General features: G+C 40.0%; 1 protein-coding gene across 2 annotated transcripts in view; it reads right to left on the bottom strand.

Moving 5' to 3' along the window:
* Window positions 1–23369, bottom strand: part of myripb (myosin VIIA and Rab interacting protein b) — a 120056-nt gene that overhangs the window by 19646 nt on the left and 77041 nt on the right. For both annotated transcript variants that reach the window (XM_005722519.1, XM_005722518.1), the window contains exon 4: window positions 8968–9104. In XM_005722519.1, coding sequence (XP_005722576.1) covers window positions 8968–9104 — 137 coding nt within the window. The remainder of the gene's footprint in view (window positions 1–8967; window positions 9105–23369) is intronic.

Below are 23369 nucleotides of genomic sequence, written 5' to 3' on the forward strand. Positions count from 1 at the left end.
CCCTCACCGACCGTTGAACAATATATCTGTCTTACTCCATTTGTAATGCTCTACTCTGCTCACCAGCAAAGTTGGGAATGTTTTCAGCAAACGGTGATTGGCTGGGTAGTGAATGCTTGATTTTTAACCTACATTAATATTTCAAAGCTCATTTCACGGAAAGAGTCGCCTGCTGCGGCTTGGAATTAGGTCGAAAACAGCCGTGAAAACAAAACAAAAATTTTTAAATGAAAGGCACAATTAGCTGGACAATTTCTAAATAAAATATATACCTGGATGTCCGTTTTAAATAAAGAACATCATTGCTTCTGATATTTTTGATGCCAAAAATAATTAGATGTTGTGAAATTATTCATATCACTAAGCTTTGCAGCATTTGTATAATGACAGTGACTGCCAAAGAGGGTTTACCACACCATTGTTTTATTTTCCATTCTTCCGCTCATCAATGAGTCACATGTCCAAAGCAGCTTTGTGGCTACTGGGTAATAGGACACAACAGAGTCATTAGTTTGCTCAGAATGACACTGATATCCATCATTACGTTTCCTTAAGGGGACAAATCCACCCCATACTGAAAATCTTTATATTTGAAGGTTGTTTAAATGTTTGGGGAAAGCTGAGATTTAGGCTAAGGTTAGCTTTACTAGTAGTTATTTTTAGGGTTGGAGTAAATCTCCAGGAAATGGATGTAAATCAGTGTGCTGACCTCTGACATAATGAAAAACAACGATGCACATTTGTCACTTAAAATCCTTTTTAAATCCTTGGAGGTGTTTTATTCTCATTTTGTGCTATGAGACACTAAAATATGGGCTACGTCTGAAATCACTGTTTTGTTCACTCATTCACAAATCTCTACATACCTGCATAATAAGTATGAATAAGCAGGTGTGGGCACTGCTGAAAAATGAGTCATGTGGTGTAAGGTATTTCCCCAAGTAACCTTTCCATATGGAAGAAGTGTAAAATTTTTCACCCAATTTAGCTGAACTGGAGAGCACAATACCAAAAAAAAAAAAAGTGATGCAGATTAGAAGTCAGATGCACTATTATCATCATCATCATCATACTATAATGATCATACAGTATGTCTGTATATTTGTTTTGTATCTTATATCTGTCTTTATGCTTCTGTATTGGTTATCATGTTATCTGACTTTTAGACCGGAAGGTTTTTTCTTTGAATTTGGTTCCTTACTGTCGTAGTAGAATTCCTTGGTCATGTATTACATCCTCTGTTTGTAGCCTGTCTACATTCTAGTTCATTTTCCTTTTGTGAACCTTTCCTGTCTCCCCATTCGTGTTCCCATGTCTCTCTGGCTGTCAATATCCCTGTTTTGCCAAGTGCGCGTGTCATAGTCTGGTTCTCAGTATGTGTGTGTTACTTCCTGTTTTATTTTGATAGTCCCTTGTCTTGTGTTTGTGATGTTCAGTCTGTCAGTCAGTTCAGCTTGTTGTCAGTCTGTCAATAAATTCCTACATCGCCCTATTATAGTTATAAATGAAAATGATAGTTTCTTGTTTTCATGGTCTTTTGCCAGCAACAAAGTTAAGTTCACCTCTTTCTGCTGAGTCCTGCATCCAGGCTGCTACTTTCTGCTAATTCTTTTATACATGTTTGTGAAGGCACACTAAACAGCTAGGGACTGAAATGCAAAGATTAAGAGGTGTGTTCCAATGCTTTTGTCCATATAGTGTATAATGGATAAATACAATACACTACATAGGCTAGTATGTAGTAGTATAACTCCACAGTATGTGTAACCAGTTAACTACACAGGCGCTTCAAATTACAGCTGCACAGACAGAACTAGCAACGTTATTGACTTTTCTAACTGACCAGTTGAGAGCAGTTTACTGTATAATTAATAGCTTTGGTGTGTTTGTGGAAACAGATGTTGACACATGAAGGAGGATACAGAGTCCACACAGAAACACTGTCTGAGAGGCTGCAGTGTGCATCATACATCTTCAGCTCCAAAGGCTGAATTAATACAACCAAATGAGGCAACATTTGCTGAGTGTTGTCAATGGCAGTGTGAGAATAAGCCAGAGGCTCAGAGCAAGAGTCCCATGTGAACAGTGTGAGTTGGCGACCATGCTGATGACGTTTAAATATGCAAAGTATGTTGCCCCCGGAGACTGCTGACTGAAAATGTTACCGTGCTACAACGCTGATAGCGATTTATGACTGATTTATGAGCAAACGCACTAAAGTAAGATTGCAAAAATAGTAAATAATATATTTGCTAAGGCATACACCACTGTGAACACACTGATTTCTGGATTTCGCCCAAAGAACGTCTATGCCTACAACCTTAACAAGCTGATGGATGTAGCTAGCATATTGCTCAAGAACCTCCTTGTCCTTCTAGAGTGCTTCAATCTTCAACCTCTTTAATGCTCCATATATACGACAGAAGCAGTGTAGAGTCACATTTTATTAAATTTTAAAGCATTACAATTAGATGAAGAACTTAATCTAGTTCATGCATTGTCTTACAAGAATAAAACCGTGTATGGATATTGAATAATATGGTTTAATAGGCCACTGCGTGCAGCAGAAATCCAAATTCTTTGCTGTGTTGGAATAAAAATATTGAATACAAAAGCAAGAAGAACTGCATGCTCTCATAAACAATTTGGGTTATGTTGATTGAAATAAATAGAGTGTCATAAAACAGACTATGTGGAAAGACAGAGGAAACAAAAGAGAGTGAGGGTGCATGAATAAATGAGCCAATAAAGCTCCACTTAGAGCATTCCTGAAGTGCCAGCAGCAGCGGCAGCAGGAGGAGGAGAGTCTGGGCCGTTTCCTTTCAATTACTATGCAGCATCTGGCAGCACATACAGTCTCATAAACAAAGTCCTCAGAACAATGGCTTAACTGACAGAGTGTCTGTTCACATCATGAAAGCCTAGGTAGTGAAGAAAAGTAACGTTTGTTTATCTGTGAGAATTTGGCATTTTACTTATTTCCTTATTTGAGATTATGTCAAAGTCATTTAAATCTATCATGAAATGTAAGACACACGATGTAGGGTGTTTGATGAAATAACTTCATCCAGGTGGGGCTTCTAGCACCGGGAAGCATGTGGGTTCATGCGTGATGAGAAATTAATTAGTATCGGGGCAAACACGGCCTTTAAAGTTCAAATGATGGCGGCGAGCAGTAAAATGAAGGAGAAAAATGTTTCCACTAATTAACTGCAGCTTTCAATTTTTTTTCCCCACTTCTGAAAAGCAACCAAAGCCACCTGCAGACCGCAATTACTTAAAAGGACTGACTTGATGACTTGAAGCAAGCAGCCGATTGGACTAATCTTTCTAATGCAGGAAACAGGTCACGAACAATGCTGTTTAATGACTCAAGAATGCAGCCCCGAGTCAGCGAAAATGCTCATTTGGGAGAAGAAGAAAACATTAATCCCACACAAAGCAGTGCATGAAAGAAAAAGATAAAAACAGACATTATGGCAGAAAATCTTAAGAGGTTAGACATTAGTGTAGGAGTAGTTGAAAAGAGGAGTGGGATGTAGAAAAACTACTAGAAATAATACAAGGTGGTATTAAATCCAGGGGCTAAAGATCAGACCTTTCAGTGCATCAACACACACACATACTGTATCTAAATGAATGCCAGCAGATACAGTTGACTTGTTGACACCACTAAAAGTCCAAGCCTTGTAGTTGTTTGCTTTAAACGTCAGTAGCTCTAGGCTCCCGGTTAACATTTTGCCCTCATCTTTGCACACATACAGAGCACTGTACTAAGAGTCACCAAGCTTTCAGCTCAAAGAGCCCAGCCAATCAAAAGAAAAGATCCCACAAATGCCAATAAATGATTTCCATGACTGTCTGGTGGAATAGCTTTATCATAAAAAGTGCAAAAGAAGGTCTCAAATGAGGACAAATCTCCTAAAAATAAAAAAATATACATAAAAATGATCCAGGAGACCCTTGGGTTTTGCTACTACATTTCTCTTCTTCTGCACTATTTTAGCAGAACAGCACGAAGACAGACTCAAGGTCACTGTTCACATTGTCCTGTCAGTGACTCACTAGATAAGCTACATGTAACCTACTGCATAGCAGTTCAGTGCTGAAGGTTGAGACTTAAAATCAGTCAGTGGACAGAAAAGGATCAGACCAGACCTCGTTCAGCAGCATTTAAAAGAAGTTGCCTCATGAGCACATAAAATAAAAGCTGAGCTAATGTAAAGCATTGTATTTGAAAGCAATCTGCTGTTTGCATGGAAACACATTCTGTATTATTGTAGCTGCGCTGAAGCTTTTTATCACCACATGTGAATTGTGTGAATTCAGTTTTGCAATATGCATCACATTCAAAAGAATGAGAAAAAGAAAAGAGACTCAGAAGAGAAAGATTTGCACAAATGTTTGCAGCTACACATCAAACATTTGGAGTTACATCAGGTTTACTCACACGCCTGCTCCTCTCTCCCTCAACTTTCTCACTACTGAGAACTGAAGGTGATACGATGCCGGAGGATTTCTCAAGTCACTGTCACCTTCCTCGATAGGTAAGCCTCCCGAGCAATTGAAGGGATGTGACAGCAAACACAAAAGGCAGGAGAAAAGTAGGACATCAGTAATCCTCCATTTGAAATGAATGAGATTTAAGTGTCAGAAAAAAAATTCACCATTCCTGCTCTTGATCTTTTATAACCAACTCACCGTGCTGCGTTTCATGGCGAATTTTATGATGTTATACCATAAAATGAGACTGGAGAGGCAGGGAGATATCTATAAACATTACATTGTGATGGAGATATTTAATCCAAAGCTAATCTGTCATAAAAAAAATTGCCAATGGCCAATATCCAACATTGGCTACTGCACTTAAACCAGTTTACCACAGTGGAACAGAAATAGATTTTAGAAAGAAGCACAGCTTTTGCAAAAGACATGAACATGGAACAATATTTATTTAAAGTAGGCAGCCACTTTTTTAAGCACACCTGTTCGACTGCTCAACAGCAACTCGACAGGAAGAACCTACTGACACCATCAGATACAAGCGTTTTAATTTCCTAAGCTGCAAAGCAGACAAGTGGCTTACACTAAACTAATTTCGAAGTTTGAATAACTATGTTTGACAAGGTACTAGCAAGATGCCACAATTTAGATGACAGACACCTTTATTATGTATAACCAAACACCTCCAGCTACAAAAAAGTTGATTACCAGCATGTAAAGCTCAATAACATCACATCAGGGTTGTGCCGCTGGACAATGATGTCAGGGACTGATGATGGTCATTTGCTCTTCACACACTACTCTCCATTTAATCTTTACTTATTATTCATCTTTGGCTGTCTTCTGCAGTGTGTCTTTTGTCCTGACGTCCTCACATCACCACCAGCCAGTTACAGCAGACCATCTGACAGGCCCCTCCCTGAGCCTATCGGAGATTTCCTTCCTTCCTTTTCCTTCCCACTGTCGCCAACGGATTGCTCAAAGGGCATTGTTTAAATGTTCGCGTTTTCTCTGTATTACTGTAGGGTCTTTACCTTACAATATCAAGCACCTTGAAGTGGCTATTCCTGCTGGTACTACATAAATAAAACCGAATTGAACTTAACTGAATTGATGAAGGTGCCTGTGCAGACAGAAAGGCCCCAGCCAGATAGATCCAGAACACAGGAATCCTCTTATCCCATCATGGAAGTGGCCAGTGTTGTTTCGACAGGTTTGAGAATCAATGATTACGTAGCACCGCAGTTCAGGTCATTTCAGTGGGAAGAAAATGACCGAAGACACAATCTGTGGGCCCCCTCCCACACTGTTGTTAGTGTTTCCAACCTTGGCGTCAGCAGTTTTGTACTCCTGCGTTGATGCCAGCTTGGAACTGATTCTTGATATTTCATATCAGTATTAAAATTTAAATGGATTCATACTCTGTCATGTGCTCTGTGTGCATAAGAGAAAGAAGTGCTTTCCCCTCTAGCCTCTTGCCATGACACTATACCATATCTCTGCTCTTTTCTGTCACATCTAATAGCCTCAGTTTGTTGACATGTAGGCTCTTATTCGCTGCAAGAGTTTAATACTAAAATGTTTAAGAGAGACTAATGCACAATTAAAAACAACCGCTGCACACATTTCCTTTTATTTGATGCTATATTCCCCATCAAAAGCATTAATTACTAATTTAACACACATCCAGATTAGTGCTTTGCATCTGCCGATCCACTTAATCAGACACTTGGATCAGTTCTGAGAAAAGCAAAGAGAATAGACGGATGGATGATTCCCTTTAAGTCTTCTATCTGTCGTCACTGATATGCGATTTGCTCGTCTTCAGAGAACATGGTCACCAACACTTCATCCATTCTTAATGCGAAAAAGCCCCCAGGCGCCACATTGATCACGCAGAACAGCACTCGTATCCTTCCGTGCACACACAGACTATTGCCACAAAGGAGCATCGCTGCCTTCAACAGGAAAACATGGACGTGAAAGCACAAAGAGCATGTTCTGTTCCTTGCGTGACCTTCTCTTTGTCCTCAAAGAGAAGGTCGCACTCTCTCTTTGGAAACACGATAGATGTAGAACAGTCACATCACTCCCACCGGCCGTCATGGCAGCTGACATTTCACACTCGTGTGGAACTGATTTCACTTTCAGTGGCCCCTCGGTGATGAAATATTTAACATTCTTTTCTATGAAAGCAGACTATATTTCACATATAGCCGGGGATGGTTTATGAAGCCGCTTTTCTGTATGCATGAAGAAAAGAGATTATTAACATTCTGGTGGAGTTTCTGGGCTACATAACAAAAACGTATTTTTCTCGAAGCAAAACAGACCAAATGAGATGGTGCAACATCGGCTTGTTAACGAGCAACATCTTTATAATTGATCCCCCCACCACCACCCACCGCAATCTATTGCTGATTTACTTGCTGATCTTATTATTCTGTTGAAGCTCAGCAGTTCTGATGTAAATCGTGTTAATCTGTTTCCCTTATAAACTTGTCAAAACACTTGACATTAGCAGCCAAAAAGGAGGTTTTAGGAGCAATTTTCTTAAAGTCAAAGCCCTTACTTTTCTCAGCTTTAGCTCTGTCTTTTGATCATTTTTTAAAAATATCTTTTGAGTTAGTTTGACAGAACACAAGATAATGTATTTAATACAAACACAAAAATGAAATATAACCTCTGACAGTGAGGACATCCACAGCTCTCCTGTACAAGCCACTAATATCCAGACACACACACAGAACCTGAATGGCCTGCACACGTCACAGCATATCCATATCATATGGGCAGTCCGTTAGCCAGTTACTGGGAGTGGGTGTGAGTGGGTATTTGAGAATTGGAAGCGGTGTAATCTACTGGTTGGTTCAGGCAAGCTGGAAGACCATGAGCAGAGTCACATAATCCCTCCTCCTCCTCCCCAGATGGAGGAGAGGAGAGGACCCAGTGCAAGCAGAATGGGGAGGAGGATCGATGATTACAGGGGAGAGAAGTGGAGAGGAAATCAAACAACTAGAGGTTTACAAGGATGATCATTTTGTCCACTCACATACCAAAATAAAAGCTACAGTCACAACAACCAAAAAAATAAAAACCATGAAAGCTTTGTAGTTCTCCCAGAAGGACACCCTACTGTGAAAATGATAGAAATGAACTGCAAAATGTCAAACATGCGTGGAAGCCACTGAGTAACTGCATACTTAGTTTTGTTTTTTTTTTAAGAATAAGATTGATGCACAGAGTGCGGATGTAAAAACAAAACAGTCCCATCAAAGCTGTGCGATCAAGCTTTAAAAACCAGCATTTTATTGCTTTTAATAACACCATATAGTTGCTAAACTGAATTGTCACCATGTTATTAGACATATAGACATTAGACATGCAATCGTTGCTCTGGACTTCATACTTTTTGTCTCTTTGTCATGCAGAATTTGGCCAATCCCATTAAAAGGAAACAACAATAACGCCACAGTAATAATTAATGTAAGTTGCATTGCAGGCTGTAGTACCATAGCTAAAGTCCTCTACTGTGTGCGTTACATAGTTGCAGTTATAATTCCTTCTGGCTGTGATATTCATTGTGCCTCGCAAATCACTTTAGAAATTCCAGACAAAATAAACTTGATGTATTCCCTAAACATCTCAGCTCATCTAATCGTGCCTCAACTCTGACCTGATTTATCCCCTCTGTGTTCTTTTCCTCCATTTAATCCCATGTACCAGGATATGAAATAATGCCTTGTTGTCAGCCACAGGGTGCAGCCCGATCATGGTGCAGCCTGGTCAAAACAATGTTACGTGAAGCAGAGGAAGGCTGGGAGAAAAAAAATAAAAATGTTTTGGTATATACAAGAAGCAAAGTGACCTGAGCCTGATATTAAGTGGCAGGACTTTTCCGGAGGGTATCTTAACCATGACCATTACCAACTCCAACACTCGTGAGCACCAGCAGCAGCAGCAACAGTGACTCACCCACTTGCACGAAAGGCCAGTTCATAGGTGCAGAAGTATTTTCAACAAAACCAAGAGAGTCATTTGAGAGACTAGATGTCTCAAAACAACAAAAGAAGAGTCAAAGGATGCGCAGCGGCGAGTTTCGCTTGAGCTGAAGACGTGCATGTGTGTGACAAAACCTTTGTTACCGATGACAAAACAATTAGGCAACTCATTACACGAGACGGCAAAAACGCGTGAAACAAAGCGAGTGACCATTTAACAACGCGGACTAATGAGCAATCAAGTGAGCTTGGCTGCGTTTACTCTTAATGTCTGGCCAAAACCAAGAATCTCAATTTTTTTGATCATCTTTCCAGCAAACTGCTTTAATCACAGCGAGATGCAGACGCTGCCAAAGAAAGATTGTATCTGAAATCAAAATGATGCCAAAGGGAATAATCACAGGGTTAAAAAAGATATATGGCAATAAAAAAAAATCATCATAATATGCAGGAATGTACTTACCTGGGAGATCAGAGAACGTTCCTCTCTCGATGATGTGCTTTCTGTACAGAGTCTTCAAAACCTTGGCGCTGCCGAACCTCTTGAAGCGACTCTTCACATTATTGTAATACCATTCGAGCGACTGCGTCTTCAAAATCCTGTAGGAGCGAAAGGAAACACGACATTGAGTCAAAATGAACAGATGGCAATAAAAGTGGTAGGGTTAAATTTCACTATAATCACAGCAGGATTATAACTTTGAGCTTAAGCCAAAACAATTAAATCTGCATAAGATGAGTATCTTCTAATAATTACAGAGATAGGCAGGCAACCAGACCTTATAGATCAATTAAGAAATGAATGGATGTATTACCCACTAAAGAGTGACGCACACAGGACTGTGGATCTCTGTTTTTGTGGACTTTTCATGTGTTTTAATTTAAAGCAAATTGGCTTTTCAAGGGCTTCTTCCTCTCGTTATGTGTGGGCTGTATAGAAGCTACAAAACCGTTTGAGCAGCACTGTCATGCAGCATCTTAGCAGCGTCTTGTGTGTTTGACAGCAGTGGATGCTTGCGGTTTTCAGATCTGTCGTCACATCATTTTTCAGCCCTTTTCTTATTTCTTGATGCTTGAAGGGCAGCCAGGCAGACCTTAGCAGAGAGCAGATGATTACATAAGCAGTAATTCATAATGGCGAGGGTTATGAAAATCCCTCAGAAAACGCGCTCCCTTTGCGCCAGCGTTGCATTGGATTGCATGAAACTCTGCCAACTTTGTGGTTTATCTTGCAGTCCCTCCTGCTCTCCTCGTGCTTTTCCACGCCACTGTCACTCACATGGGAGGACAAACAAAGACATATTCACTGTTCAAGCAAAGAAAGCCACATAAACGCACTGTATACATCATAGTACACAGTTAGGGCTTGTATGTTTCTGCCTTTGGAACAGTCTTCACAAAACAAATCATCATAAATGACGAACATTTCCTTTGTAATTTGTCTCAACTCAATTTCATTTGTGTGTGTGTGTGTGTGTTACAACATTTTGTGCACAAAAAACAGATACATTAAAAGCCTGTGGTACATAATAATTGATTAATTATGCTTTGACAACACCAAATCAGCAGTGGAAAATATCCCCCAACAAAAGTTCAATAGTCTGCTTTTTTATCTTTAATATGAATGAACAGGCTCCACGTCTGCGGGCACACAGTTCTCTGTGCAAATATGACACCATGCTGCACATATCGTTGGCTCTATTTCCCATATTATGAAAGAGCAAAGTGAGAGAGCTCAAACAGACATGACAGAGTTTTTTAATGCGCGCGCATGTTGGTGCTTCTGCTCAATGAGCGGACTGGTTGGGAAAAGGGAGGGCGAAAATAGCTATTCTAATAAAGGGATGTGGTGTGTCCCTGAGGCTACATGGTCTGCCACATCCATCCCCTCCTCCCTCCTTTTTAACCTCCCTCCGCTGGATTTATTATCCTCTGCCTCTATCAGCTGGGCTGCTCAATGGGCCTCAGCTCCTTAATTTCATGCCATGGGGTCAACCCAGTCAATTTAACGGTGGCTACCGAGCTCAAGTAAAAAGGCCTGGCTCTTTTTCATCTCCATATGGGCTCGGGGAAGGCGGTACAAACATGAATCTGCGAGTGCAACGCAGTTATGAGCTGGCGTCATATGAGGGAGCACTACAAATAGGGTCCATTTCTAAAATGAGCTGGTGCATCGGGGGCAATCTTTAAAGTGAAGGAAATACTGAAGGAAATGAAAGTGCTGCAAAGCAATGGTGAAATGAAGTTGTATGCCTGAGTAGCATCTATGTATAGAGCAAAATGAAAATAAGTATCACTGCCTGTCTGCTAAACCCCATGGCCATTTGGAATTTGTCACTACTGCTATGCCCTACTTTCTTAAAAGCCACAGTACTACCTGGAAATGTGGATTTTTTTTTTTTTCTGAAATTATGACTGTTTAACACACTAATAGTTTCCACCATAGTCAGTTAAACTTGTGGTTAATTAGAGTATGCTGCCTCTGGCTTTCTTTAAAAAAAATCTGTCCCCTTTCAAAACATCTTCAAAAAGGCATACCGAAAGTGCACCAAGGATATTGACACCAGACCAATAAGACTAACACTGATCATCTCAGAGTGAAATTATTCTCTGGGAGAACGTTGATGCTGTCAATTGTAGATATTACTTGGACACATAAAATCCACATAAACTTTGTTGCAGACCAACAACAATAGAACTCCTTGGCAACACTTTGTTGCATTGTTGATCCATTCAAAGAGTCCAAATCTTTGACCCAGACGTTAATCCAACCAAGCACTGCAATAAGTCTATGAAAATCCCATCCATGGACTGAGACCCAAAGGATCCAGTGCCGATGTCATATTAAATGTTTAAACTCATAAATGTTACTATTTCATTAAAAAATATATGCTAATTTAACATTTTATATGAGCAACACATCTCAAAAATGTTTGGAAGTAGGTTAAGTAAGTGGTACTAAAAAGAAAACAGCTGGAGGAACATTTTGCAACTAATTCAATTAATTCAGCAACAGGTCAGCAACATAACTGGAGGTCTTGATGCATTCTCAATCATCCAGGTAAGCAAATCTCCAAAGGTTGATTCTGTTCATCTGGACGTAGCGAGAAACGTTTCTCCCACTGAAAACGCTACGTCCAGATGAGCAGAATCAACCTTTTGAGAACATGATTGGATATAAAAAAGTGCATCTTAGAGAGGCAAAGACTGTCTGAAATAAAAATGGGTTCACTACTCTGGAAAAAACAGCATTTGTCTCACAATGTGAAATAGCAAAGAATATCTCATCATTTATAGCAAATCTCTGTGTGCAAGATTCTGAATGCTATGCAGTTCTAAACTTGCCCGGTCTGACGTGTAGCTGCCATCAAATTCAAAATTAGATTTTTCTTGAAATTTCAAATGTTCTCAATTTAAACATTTTATATGTTTTCTATGGTCTGTTGTGAGAGTTGGGGTTAAATGTGGCTTTATGAGATTTATAAGTTATTGGTTTACATTGTAGACAGCATCCTAACTTATTTAGAATTGGGGTTGTATGTTATATATACATATATATTGCCTCACAGTGGCCCAGAGCTTTCACTCCTTGGTTTGCCAGTCTCACTGGCACAAAAAACAGATGACCAGTAAATGCAATCCCCAGCTTAGACATCTGCTTCGTTCCATACCAGTGACACAAACTTTTTATAGTCAAGCGCTCCCTTTAAAAAAAGACAGATGGATTAAGGACAGAGGGAGAGGCGTCTTGATGAATGAAGCATGACATTGCTTCCCTGGAGTGATCTGATCTAAAAAGAAGATGAAGAAGGGAGCAGAGTAGAGTGGATAAGCAGAGGCTTTCAAGCAAGAGCTCCACTGTTGTGTGAGCTTCTGCAAATACTCATACGCACTTTAATAATGAGGCTAAGAGATTCCCTGAAGCTCAGCTGCTGCATGAATAAGAGGGATTCCTGTGGTCTCCTGACGCTAGGTTTACCCTTCCGTCATCATCACTTTGCTCAACTCCCTGCCGAAGCTTTGGAACCAGCGCTTCATTTCTTAAAAGGGCTTCTTCTCTACCCCGTTTGCCCTCTGTACTTCAGAAACCAATTTGCACATCTAAGTGAATCCTAAATAAAATATATATAACAGTACGTCAAAGAAGTGCAATAAGAGTAGCTGGATTTGCTGACTTCCCACCTCCCCCAGAAAAGGGAAACTATTATCATAATTGACTTTCTGTGCCTTCTAATTAGTTGGTTCAGCTTCTGTTGAAGTCACTGTAGAGGCAACGGAAGGAGAAGGGAAGGTGGGGGTTGACTATTGCAGCACATCAAACAAACCACATTCCCTTCTGAAGGCACGCGGCGTGATTGATCTTGTTAATGTAAGACGAAAAGATGAAAAATGAGATTGTATTCAGCTCCAGGTTTAGATCAAAGTGTCTGATGCAGGGGAGGTTAAAGCTCCCAGGTTGTGAGGTCTGAGACAAAAGCTCAATGACTTATTCCATACAGTACAATCCTGTTTTCGTTCCACAAACTCAATAACTCATCTTTTTGCCTCATAAAATTTTGAAGTAGACTAAGTTTTCCATTCTCTAGTTGCATAGGCAGCAGCCTAAGCATAGAAGCCCAGACCTCGATTGACATTTGTCAGTGTATTACTTGTGCCCTCTCCAAAGGAATGTTAGGTCACCCAAGGGCCCCGACAGCAACCCTAGAGGCTGTCAAGATACAACATTTAGCTCAGTGACATTTTTGGATATTGCAAGCTATGGTGAAGAATCAAAGCTTGATTAGGGAGAGAATTTAACTGTAATTTATGATATGAGCACCAGGAGAAAACGGTCCCAACAAGAATGAATGTATTTCATCTGCATCTTTTGCTGCTTCTGCAGTGGTGTGCTTGTGCAGATTAGATTTGTCCAGGAGGAAGAAGTGGGAATGAGAGATTGATTTAACATGCACACTGTAAACTGTGGAAATAAAACCAGGACAAGAGGGAAATATATACAATATCATTTAATATATGATTTAATTTCTTTGTGTGTTTATTAATAATAAACACACAAAATATACTGGCAAGAATAGTCATTCATTTAGCAGTTTACTTCATGCTCTTTACATAATGTCAGTAATATGGGATGTCTTGAATATCATCTCAGACACTCAGGCCCACCTCCTTTTCAAAACCTTCTCTTTGTTAGGGGCAGCCAATTAGAAGAAAGGTGGCTTAGAGGGAGGGTGGCTTTAAAGGGGGGCAGCAGTGCCAGTATTTATTACCGCTCACTAAAGTGAAAGATTAAGAACATTAATAATTAATAATATATGGAACTGGAAAGAATCATAATAGTTGAAACCTAAATCTATTTTAGTATTCAGGTCCCTGTACTTTTTATCTGTGTTTTAAGGAATATAGCCGGTCATGCGCACAGGTTTTATGACACAAAGCTGAGAAAAATGCTGATTATTTTACATTATACTTTGTATATATGCAATGCATTGTAAAATAATTGGCACCGTTTTCAGCTTGGTGTTAATAGCAATGCTGTCTGTTTCACTATATCACAGCACTAAAGACATGCTACTAAAATATAGGCATTGGCAGAATAGGACAAGGTCGTGGGTCAACTGCAATGCCCATGAGATTTTCTGCAAACCTGGGCAGAACCGTACTAACCTGTCGGTATGATTTAAAACAGCATGTGGCTTGCAGGAGGCAGGAAAACAGCGCTCACACAGCAGTAGTCCTGTACATAACCTTTCCAGGAAGCAGCATGAATATTGATCAACTGCCTGTTCCTCTGTGATTGACATTTAGATAGGCAGGAAGAGGAAAATAAAAAGAATACATTATTTAATAAGGCGGTAAGAGGCGTATTTGTATTTCATGCACCATTTCTCCTTTTCTAATTTAGTGAGTGTGTGTGTGCTTTTTATTATTATTTCTGCATCCTTTCTCTTGCATGCTTTCTGTTCCTGCTGGAATAAATAATGTGCTCATTTAAAAGCACACCTCAGCTGGAAATATATTATATAAAATGCCAGATATGATGTTCAAATACGGGTAGAATGACAACCCAAACAACACATTGCATGCTACTCATTTAGAAGTCCGAGAGCGCTGACCATATGATCAGGGTCTGTAGAGAACACCGAGCATCTGTTTCTAGGATACAGTCTATATATCACAGGAAGAGCAGGAGGTCACTTAATGAACAGGGCACTATGACCGGAGCATTTTCATGCTGCATGTATTTAAATATACACAGGATTTAACTTGGATAGTTGCTTCAGGTTCAAAGTAAGGTGCTTTGGCACATTCATTTCACTTATCTGTATCTTTAAAAAGTATACAAATTTAAGCACAGACAGCTTTAAGCAATGGGCAGAAAATTTACTCTTCCATTGCTTCTTTCTGCTAGCTTTCTTTCATGGCCTAAAGCTATCATCCTTCTCTCTCCCCATCTCTCTGCCTCATGTGTGTCCATCCTACTTTTTATCATTCAGCTCTCTCTTTAGACCTTCACCTTTCAGTGCTGGCAGCTGAAAGAGACCAGGGCACAGTATGGAAATTACTATGCTACTTATGCACTGCCAAAATGGCTTTCTTAAAAATCAGTTAATCGATGGAGGATTAGACACTGAGCTTAATTAATTTCTTTCTGAATGAAGTGACGCCTAGATCAATCAGTGGTTACTCATGAGAGACATCTAATATTCTCCTTGAGGTTGATGCAGAATGTTTACAAGTTTCGTTTGTGAAATGTTAAAACTAAGATATCTTATTTAGAACCATATATTATCTAATAACTAGCAGAATACAGGGTATTGCAAACAGCATTTGCTCTACTGTACAGATAAATGTAATACAGCATTTGAAGTCTTTGGACAGACTGAAAGTTTATCAGTCATGAGGGTTTGAGTTTCAATTGGAGCTCGAAATTCACCCCTCATGGTGCAATTTTGGCATGGATTACCTATCTTGTCATTCACACATCGTCGCAGCACAGGCACGTCTTGAAGAATACTTTATTTGAACAAAAAGAGGCTCAAATATGCTGCTCAAGAACATACGAAACTCAGGCGACGTTGAGCCCACAAATATCTACACAGTGTAGATATTTGTGTTTTTTAATTGCAAAGGTTTAGGAATAAATTAAGAAAGTGTTTGTGTTGATTGTAGATGTGTGGTTGTTTTCTTGACCTGTGAGATATTTTACATTGTTTGACCCTGTGGGTCACCCCCTTTGGTTTAAAGTGACAAGTCTTGACCAGAAGCATTTGTTTTTCCATTGAGGTTTTTTCTACAGTGCAATTTTCTACTGGATGGACTGTAGTTTTGGCATGTCTGTACGTCACAATTCTTTTTTTGAAGTTACAGCTTGATCCAAATACACAAAAATGGCATGTGAATAAAATTTAGGAAAACCAGAAACTATCCCATGCTTCATGACCTGGAGTAAACTTACCTGGAGCTATAAGCTCAAGCAATTTGGGCTCTTCATTAATCTCTCTCTTCCTGTGTTTACAGTTTGAAATAATGGGGAAAAAACAGCCTGTAATTGTTAGGATGCCTGGGTCGTTGACCCAGGGTTTTGAGTTTATTATATTATTTATCATTTCTAGTCTTTGGTTTCTTTGTTACAGTTCTGTCTTATGGTTTATGTCTCTGTGTAATCCTTGCAGTCGCCCCTGTCTGCTATATCCCCGTGTCCAGTCAGTGTCTGTGTCTGCCCTGGTCCCACGTCTCTGTTCCCTCTGTTGTAGTGCCTGCCTGCGAGTCTGTGTCTGTGTTATGTTTCCTGTTTTATTTTGAAAGTCCGTGTCTCATGTAAATGTGTCTGGTTTTGCTTCCTTTGTCTCGTTAGGCCTGATTTGCCCCAGCTGTGTTTCCCTCCTGTTGCCCATTCCCTGATTGCTCCCTCTGTGTATTTAAGCCCTGTGTTTCAGTTTGTCGGTGTCATGATCTACCTACGTCTTGCTGTGTGTGCTGTCTGCGTAAGCCTATTTTGTATTCCTAGTTTTGTTACCCTGTTGAGTTCAGCATTAAAGCTGGTGGAGCCAAAGGTCTGCATTTTGGGTCCACCATTCCTGCCTGCACACAGCCTTCACATGACAGTAATGCTTTTACTGCTTGTCATACAGTATGAAATAGAATATGATTAACATTTGGAGAAATTAGCAAAAGTGAACCAAAATTAAGGCGCGTACACAGTGGAGTAATTGAGCATTTGAGAATTAAGTAAGGGCACTGACCACAATTTGGCTCCTGTAACAGCTGGCCAGATGTGTCGTCGTGTGTTGCTGTTCAGTTGCACATGTAGGTCTGTTAAAAGTGATGTCAGACATATTTACTTTAAGCCACTCCATACACAAGCTACATGGCCATCTGGCGAAATGAGAAAGCTACAAAGAAGGTTTTTTAACACCAGCTGTGGTGCATTTACATACTATTTGATGTGACTGTATAGAGCATATAGGAAAAGGAGATAATCTGCTCTCAGAGTCCTCCTCCTGCACAGCTAGAGCACCACATGGGATTTTAAGCGGAGCATGCAGAGAGGCAGAACGCTGCAGCAGCCCAGCAATGTGGGGAATTTTGTCACAGAATAGACCGCAGTTACGCTTTCCACCACACAAGTCCTCCTCCATCTGGCTATTCTGTGTTGATAATGAAAACTGCAGCTCCCTGCAGCCTTTATCTGAGCAGCTATCTGAAGCCAAAAATCATGGACGGTCAATATGATTAGAGGCTGAATGAGGCGAAAGCATGTAAACAAAATGAATTAACTAAATGTCGTGTGAGAGAACTACAAAGCTTGTGGTTGTAATTAAACGTCAATAAGATGGCATCGCTGGTGTTTTGATTTTTTTTTTCCTAGGTCACTGTGGGAGCCCTGATTTTATCCTCTTAATGTCATCAAACACCTCAGCAAGGAAATGAAAATGCAGTCAAATAAAAAGGATTTTAGAGATTACACAATAACTGAATAGAAAAAAAAACAAAAAAAACAGGAAATATGGTTTTTTTTATATCCCCAATATTACAGCATCAAAGGTGGAAGAAATACTTTAATGTAGCGAAGTTATTATTGAGATTATCCTGTAATGAGAAGATCAGTCCTAATTGCAAACGTTTCCGTCAACAATTATCTTGCAGACATGCCCTTTCCCTATTGACCCCCGTATATGCTCAGTAATTGCAAACTTAGCTGAATAATAATGTCAGCTATGCACGTACGCTGTATAAAAGAAAAAAAAATCAGTCAGTGGGAAATGAGAGAAGGGTGAGCTGAATAGAGGTCATTAACCTGATTCAAACCTCAGACATTCTCTGCGAGTTACTTTGACACAAGGACAAACAGGAGAAAAAGTGGTAATCCTGAATGCTGAAGCTGCCAGAGCTCAATGTACCGAAGTGTCATTTTTAACAGCCTGTTAGAGAGCAGGGGGACCGAGCCTGACAACACCAGACAGATATCAGGATACACTGTCACCAGTCAGAGGCAGGAGAGAGGAGCAACGGAGGGGAATGAGAGGGCAGAGCAGGATAGGAAACGAAGGCAACCATGGTCATGTTAAGAAGAAAGGTCATTGCGTCGATGGGCGTCATGGATGCCAGGCACACGGGGCATTTGCTCTGCGTGGTCTATTTTTAGAAGTCTTCTTGAAAGCACACCACCATCCTATAATCCATGTGAATCGATCTTCAGTGGAAAATTGGGGGGAAGCGAAGATGTCTTTAGTTGCAGTTGGCCTTTTAAGATGACTTTGAATTTATGTGTGTGTGTGTGCTTGATAAGCCAGGAAACCATGAAAGAGGTTTTTTTCCCCACATAAGAGGAACATATTGTATGGAAAGTGTTTCAGAGAAAGTTACAGAACAGCTCCAGACATTAAAGTTTGACATTTTGAATCAGGTCGCCTAAAGCAACGGTCTGTATGGAAAAGTTCACCTCGCTTTCCGCTTGCATGAAAGAAAGATGAAAAAGGTTTCGGGTTTCGTTTCTGGTGCGGATGAAGTGCTTGTCCTTGGCTTGAAAGACACATCCCATTAATGCACTAGTGTCATTTATAGCATAAGCACAGCTTTATTGTTCTACACACCACAGAGGTCACATGCAGCTGAAGAGAAATCAGATTAACGGTGATTATTTGTAGAAGTTTTTAGAGCAGACTGATGCCCATTAAAGACTAAATACCCTGCAGTGCTTCCAGTCTGAAATCTATATGCAAATGGACACTAAAGGCGGCACATGGCTTTAAAAGCCAAACCCACAAATCTGGTCAGTAGACCCGGATGCCTGTCTCTATCTCACAAGGGCATTTCTGAATATTATGAATTGCACTGCCACAGGAGACCATTTCTTTTCTCCGGTGAAGTCGTTATAAACCACCTCCTATTACACTCAAGTGAGTTTTTTTCCCTCCCCGTGTGTGTGGGTCTGAATATACATGCTTTTTTCTATTGAAATGATTCCTGTGTAGCTGTGACCTTAGGGCCACATTCTTCACTTTTTAAATGTATTTCAAAAAATTCAGCCAACCAGACGATAAAGCTGGCCATTTCACTGCATTCCCACCAATTAGGAAACCAACAAAGGGCCTGCTTCCCAAATGAGCCTCTGGCTGCCCTCATACTGGAAACAGTTCCCATTAAGTTAGTCACACGCCACCACCCAAAACACAAAAATCACTGGGACAGCAGAAGCCTCCTGGGTTTTTTTTGTATTTTTTTGGTTCGGCCTGTTTTGTTTTCAGTATCACTGCATGTCTGACTCTCTTTGTTTCTCTTGAAATGCTTCCCTTAACTTAACTCATTCATGAAAAATTACACATGTATGTTTAATCTGAAAAGAAAGGAAATGAGGCAGAGGATGGTCCCACTGCTGAGGTGTTGTTAGCAGAACAGGGACAGCACTGGATTGTTTAGTGGTTTATTGCCCCAAAACATAATGATATCAACTAGCAACATTTATCTGAATATTAGCATTTTTTAAAGAATATTGGACATGCTTAGCCAGACCGTCAAAGTAATGTACACGTGCTAGTGACAAAGGTTACAAAGAGAGGTTAAAGACAACTGCTATGTAGCAATCTAATTGCAAGGAGGTATTTCTGTAGTCTATTGATACTAGATAGTGGGAAAGGGGTGGGATTAAATAAGCTTATGCTTCTTCCTGCTCCTTTTTGAACATGAATGTTATTTGGAGTTGTGGTTGCTTGTTTTCCTTTTGTTTTGCTTTGTTCATTTGTCTCTTTTAATTCTATTTTGTTGTACTTTTTCAACATGTTCAAAATAAAGATAAAAAAAAAAATCTATTTTTTTGCAACTAAAAAGTCAGATTTATGTTTCAGAGCTACAGCTAGAAGGTCAAAGCTCCTCATTTGCATCAGGACCAAAAAAAGGAATTTAGGACGTAAAAACAAAGGCTAATTATTCTTGTGATGAAGACGACATTAAAGTAATTACTATAACAAGCCCACTACAATAGGAACTGTTTACAGTTTATAATCGTCGTGCTTAATATTTCTTAATTACCTCAGTTTAACCTGTTTGTGCTAAGTCGAACACTTTCAGGTAACTATAAAGATAAATATAACATTATCTTGAGCACTCACACAGACATGGTACAAAGCTAATAACTCTACCCGGCTCAGTCTGGTAGACAGGGCGTGGGAGATGGATGACAATGAATCATTAATGTTAGGCACAGAAATGCATGCAGTGTGCATACACGCTCAATCACACACACACATACACATCCTTGTACACTTCTCTTTATGGTGACCCTTCATTGCATTTCCTAGCCCAATGCCCTAAAACCAAACCTTGGCTGTCTACCTGAAATTTGAAACATGTGGGGTCCCCAAAAGCTGTTGTATCCTACAAATATAGTGGGCTCCTGGTTATCAGACCCCACAAATGTAGTAAAACAAGTACACACACACACACACACACACACAAATTTATCTCTTCTCTCTTACTCATCCATCCTTCCCCATTTACAGCATGGTGTTTTCTCTGCGCCATCGCTGATTTTGTGGTGACTGAGACAGATGGGTGGGTTGAGAGGGGAATGGCTCACCAACTGAAGAGGAGAAATCCCTCATTGTCTTTTACTATGAGCTGAAAAGGAGTTATCATCATCATCATCATCATCATCATATTCTTTATGCCTTTTGCACCATTCCCACTTCATTCCCCCTTTTGCTTTTTTTGTCAACATATTATTGTTTTCAAGTTGGTCTCTTCATTCATTTCTCTATTTTTCATAAAGAGATCTGGGTAAATTAAAACAGGGTAACAATATTAAAAGAGTTTCTTAACCTCCTAGGACCTGGCGTCCACATATGTGGACATCACATTTTGGGTTGTCTAGTCCAAAATACTAAATTTTGCTCTACAAGGGCCTGTTATCCACTTACGGGGACATTATACTGCCACTGCTCTATCAAAATTTAAAACGAATGTCCTCAAATGTGGATCTCATTTTTCTCAGAAAAACATTCATCACATCCCAATCAGCCCAAATAACAGAGAGAAATTAAAAATGCATGCCATGAAAGAGTTTGAGTTCAACAGATACATATATAGATCAACTTGGAGTGTCTTACAATTGTGGAAACAATATTCAAAAGGTACATGTCAGACTGTGACATATCATCATGCACCAATAGCTTCAGTGTGATCAGGCTTGTGAGGGACTGTATATTGGAGATATGATGTTAGTGTGAAGTGGATGAGAGGATAGCAGGCTGCAAAGATGGATGCAGTGTAGATGAAACAGAGTGCCATCCATCAACCAGTGGCCTCTGTGACAGTCTACCCTATATGACTAACCAAACACATACTAAGCTAAGAGGGCTTTACCGCAGCGTGAGAGGATATAACCTCACCTTCAAGCTATTTCACCATTAGGTCAGATCATAATCTTTTCAGCCTATATTTTTTCTCGTCTTTTAATTACCAATGTAAGCTTCATGAGGATAAAACCTTCCAAAACTACATCAGAAAAGCAAAATCATATATGGCAACATATGAAGGAAAATGTACCAGTTCAAAGATTAAGCTCATTTGGATGACTGGTGCATTAACACACTGCTGTTTAAGCATCTTTTTGCCAGTTTTTGGCTTTGATCACTCAGAAGAACCTTTGCCCTTCCTCTTTCATGTCAGTGTGCACATGCAGACGTGCACCATACTCCAGGCCAGGGCAGGGAAGCGCTGCATTATTCACACTAATGCTGTCACACTGAGTAATTGAAGCCAGGAAGAGGTGGAGGGTGCAAAGTGCGAGTGCATAGACACCTTCTCTCACTGCCTCCAAGTAGGAATTGTTTTGATCATTATCAGTGACCTCTAGGTGCGATCAGTGCAGACATCAAGGTGATATTCTGCATCTGATGGCAAAGTCAATATTGAAAGAGGTTGTGGCGGTCAGTGTATGGACAGACATACAGCTGCAGTGTATGCTGCTGGTAGTAATGTACTGCAAATACAGGAAAAACCCTTCATAAATATGGGATACTCAGTTCTCCCAAATTTATTTTAAAATAATCATTTTTGACATTCGGAATAAAGTATCCAAGTCCTGTTCAATTGTATTTTATTTAGATAGCGCCACACACAGTGTCAGAACAACAGTTGCCCCAAAGTACGTTATATTGTAAAGGCCCACAGTAATGGAAGAAAACTCCTACAATAGGATGAACCTCTATGAGGAAGCAGTTGGTTATGGTGGGAAGGGAAAACTCCCTTTTAACAGGAAGAGACCTCCAGCAGAATCAAGCCCATAGAGGGGCAGCCATCCACAATGACTGGCTGGGGGTGAGGGAACGAAGACAATATTTATCACTATGAAAGAGATACTGCTGTGTTGGAAGTGTTGTAAAGTGTTGTAAAGAGCTAATGTGGCCAATCACTCAGACTTCAGTTGTGACTCATAACGTTGCCTTCACAAGATAAAGGATTCTCTTGCCATTCTTTTTCATGCACCTGCTTTAAATGTTATCAGCCCATTAGGCTAAATATTAGGCTAAATGACTGTTATCACTCACACAGATTTAGCTTGTATGGGCTCTCCCCCTCCTTGTAGCTGGTTCAATAGGCTTACAACATTAAGTGGTGGTGGTGGTATATATAACACATATGGGTGTTTGCTGAAACAATCGTGGCAAGTCTTTATTCCGCATAGGTGAAGTAGGTGATGGCGTGAGTCATTTGCTGAACTTTAACCCCAGAGATTGAGGTAGGTAGCCCATATGTTTTAGTGATTTTGCCTTTTTACTTTGAGTTTCTGTTTGGTTTGGTTAAAGCACAAAAATCCCTTGTTTAGGGCAGGGAATAACTATGGCTTGTGTTTACCATTACACACACACTACATGCACCCTTCTCCTCTACTGTGTGCAGTTGGGCCCAATCTGAATCTGAAGCCTCTGGGTAGTAAAAAAAATTCCATTGGTTATTTATTTTTTTATATATGAGGAACTATGAGTCACAAAACTGAATAAAGAACAAGCTGAAAAAGTAATGTGTTCTGCTTGAGGTATTTTTATTTAAAGCTACATATCTGACTAGATGAAAATGTCAACTGGACGTGTAGAATTAAAATCTGATGCTGGAAAGTTGATTGTAGGGTATGCTGTGTTCAAGTGACAGGCACAGTGGAGGAGTGAGCATTCTCTGTATAAACCAGAGCCACTAAGAGGCTGCAAACATGGTAAGTGGTGAGATGAACTAATGAATTACACTTGACCTATGCACCCAAACAATCTTCTCCAATGCAATGTCAGAATGTAGGGAAGTGTTTTGGTGTGTGTGTGTGTGTGTGTGTGTGTGTGTGTGTGTGTGTGTGTGTGTGTGTGTGTGTGTGTG

Source organism: Pundamilia nyererei, unplaced genomic scaffold (assembly GCF_000239375.1).
Source record: "Pundamilia nyererei isolate P.nyererei 1_Seehausen unplaced genomic scaffold, PunNye1.0 scaffold00007, whole genome shotgun sequence".
NCBI lineage: Eukaryota > Metazoa > Chordata > Actinopteri > Cichliformes > Cichlidae > Pundamilia > Pundamilia nyererei.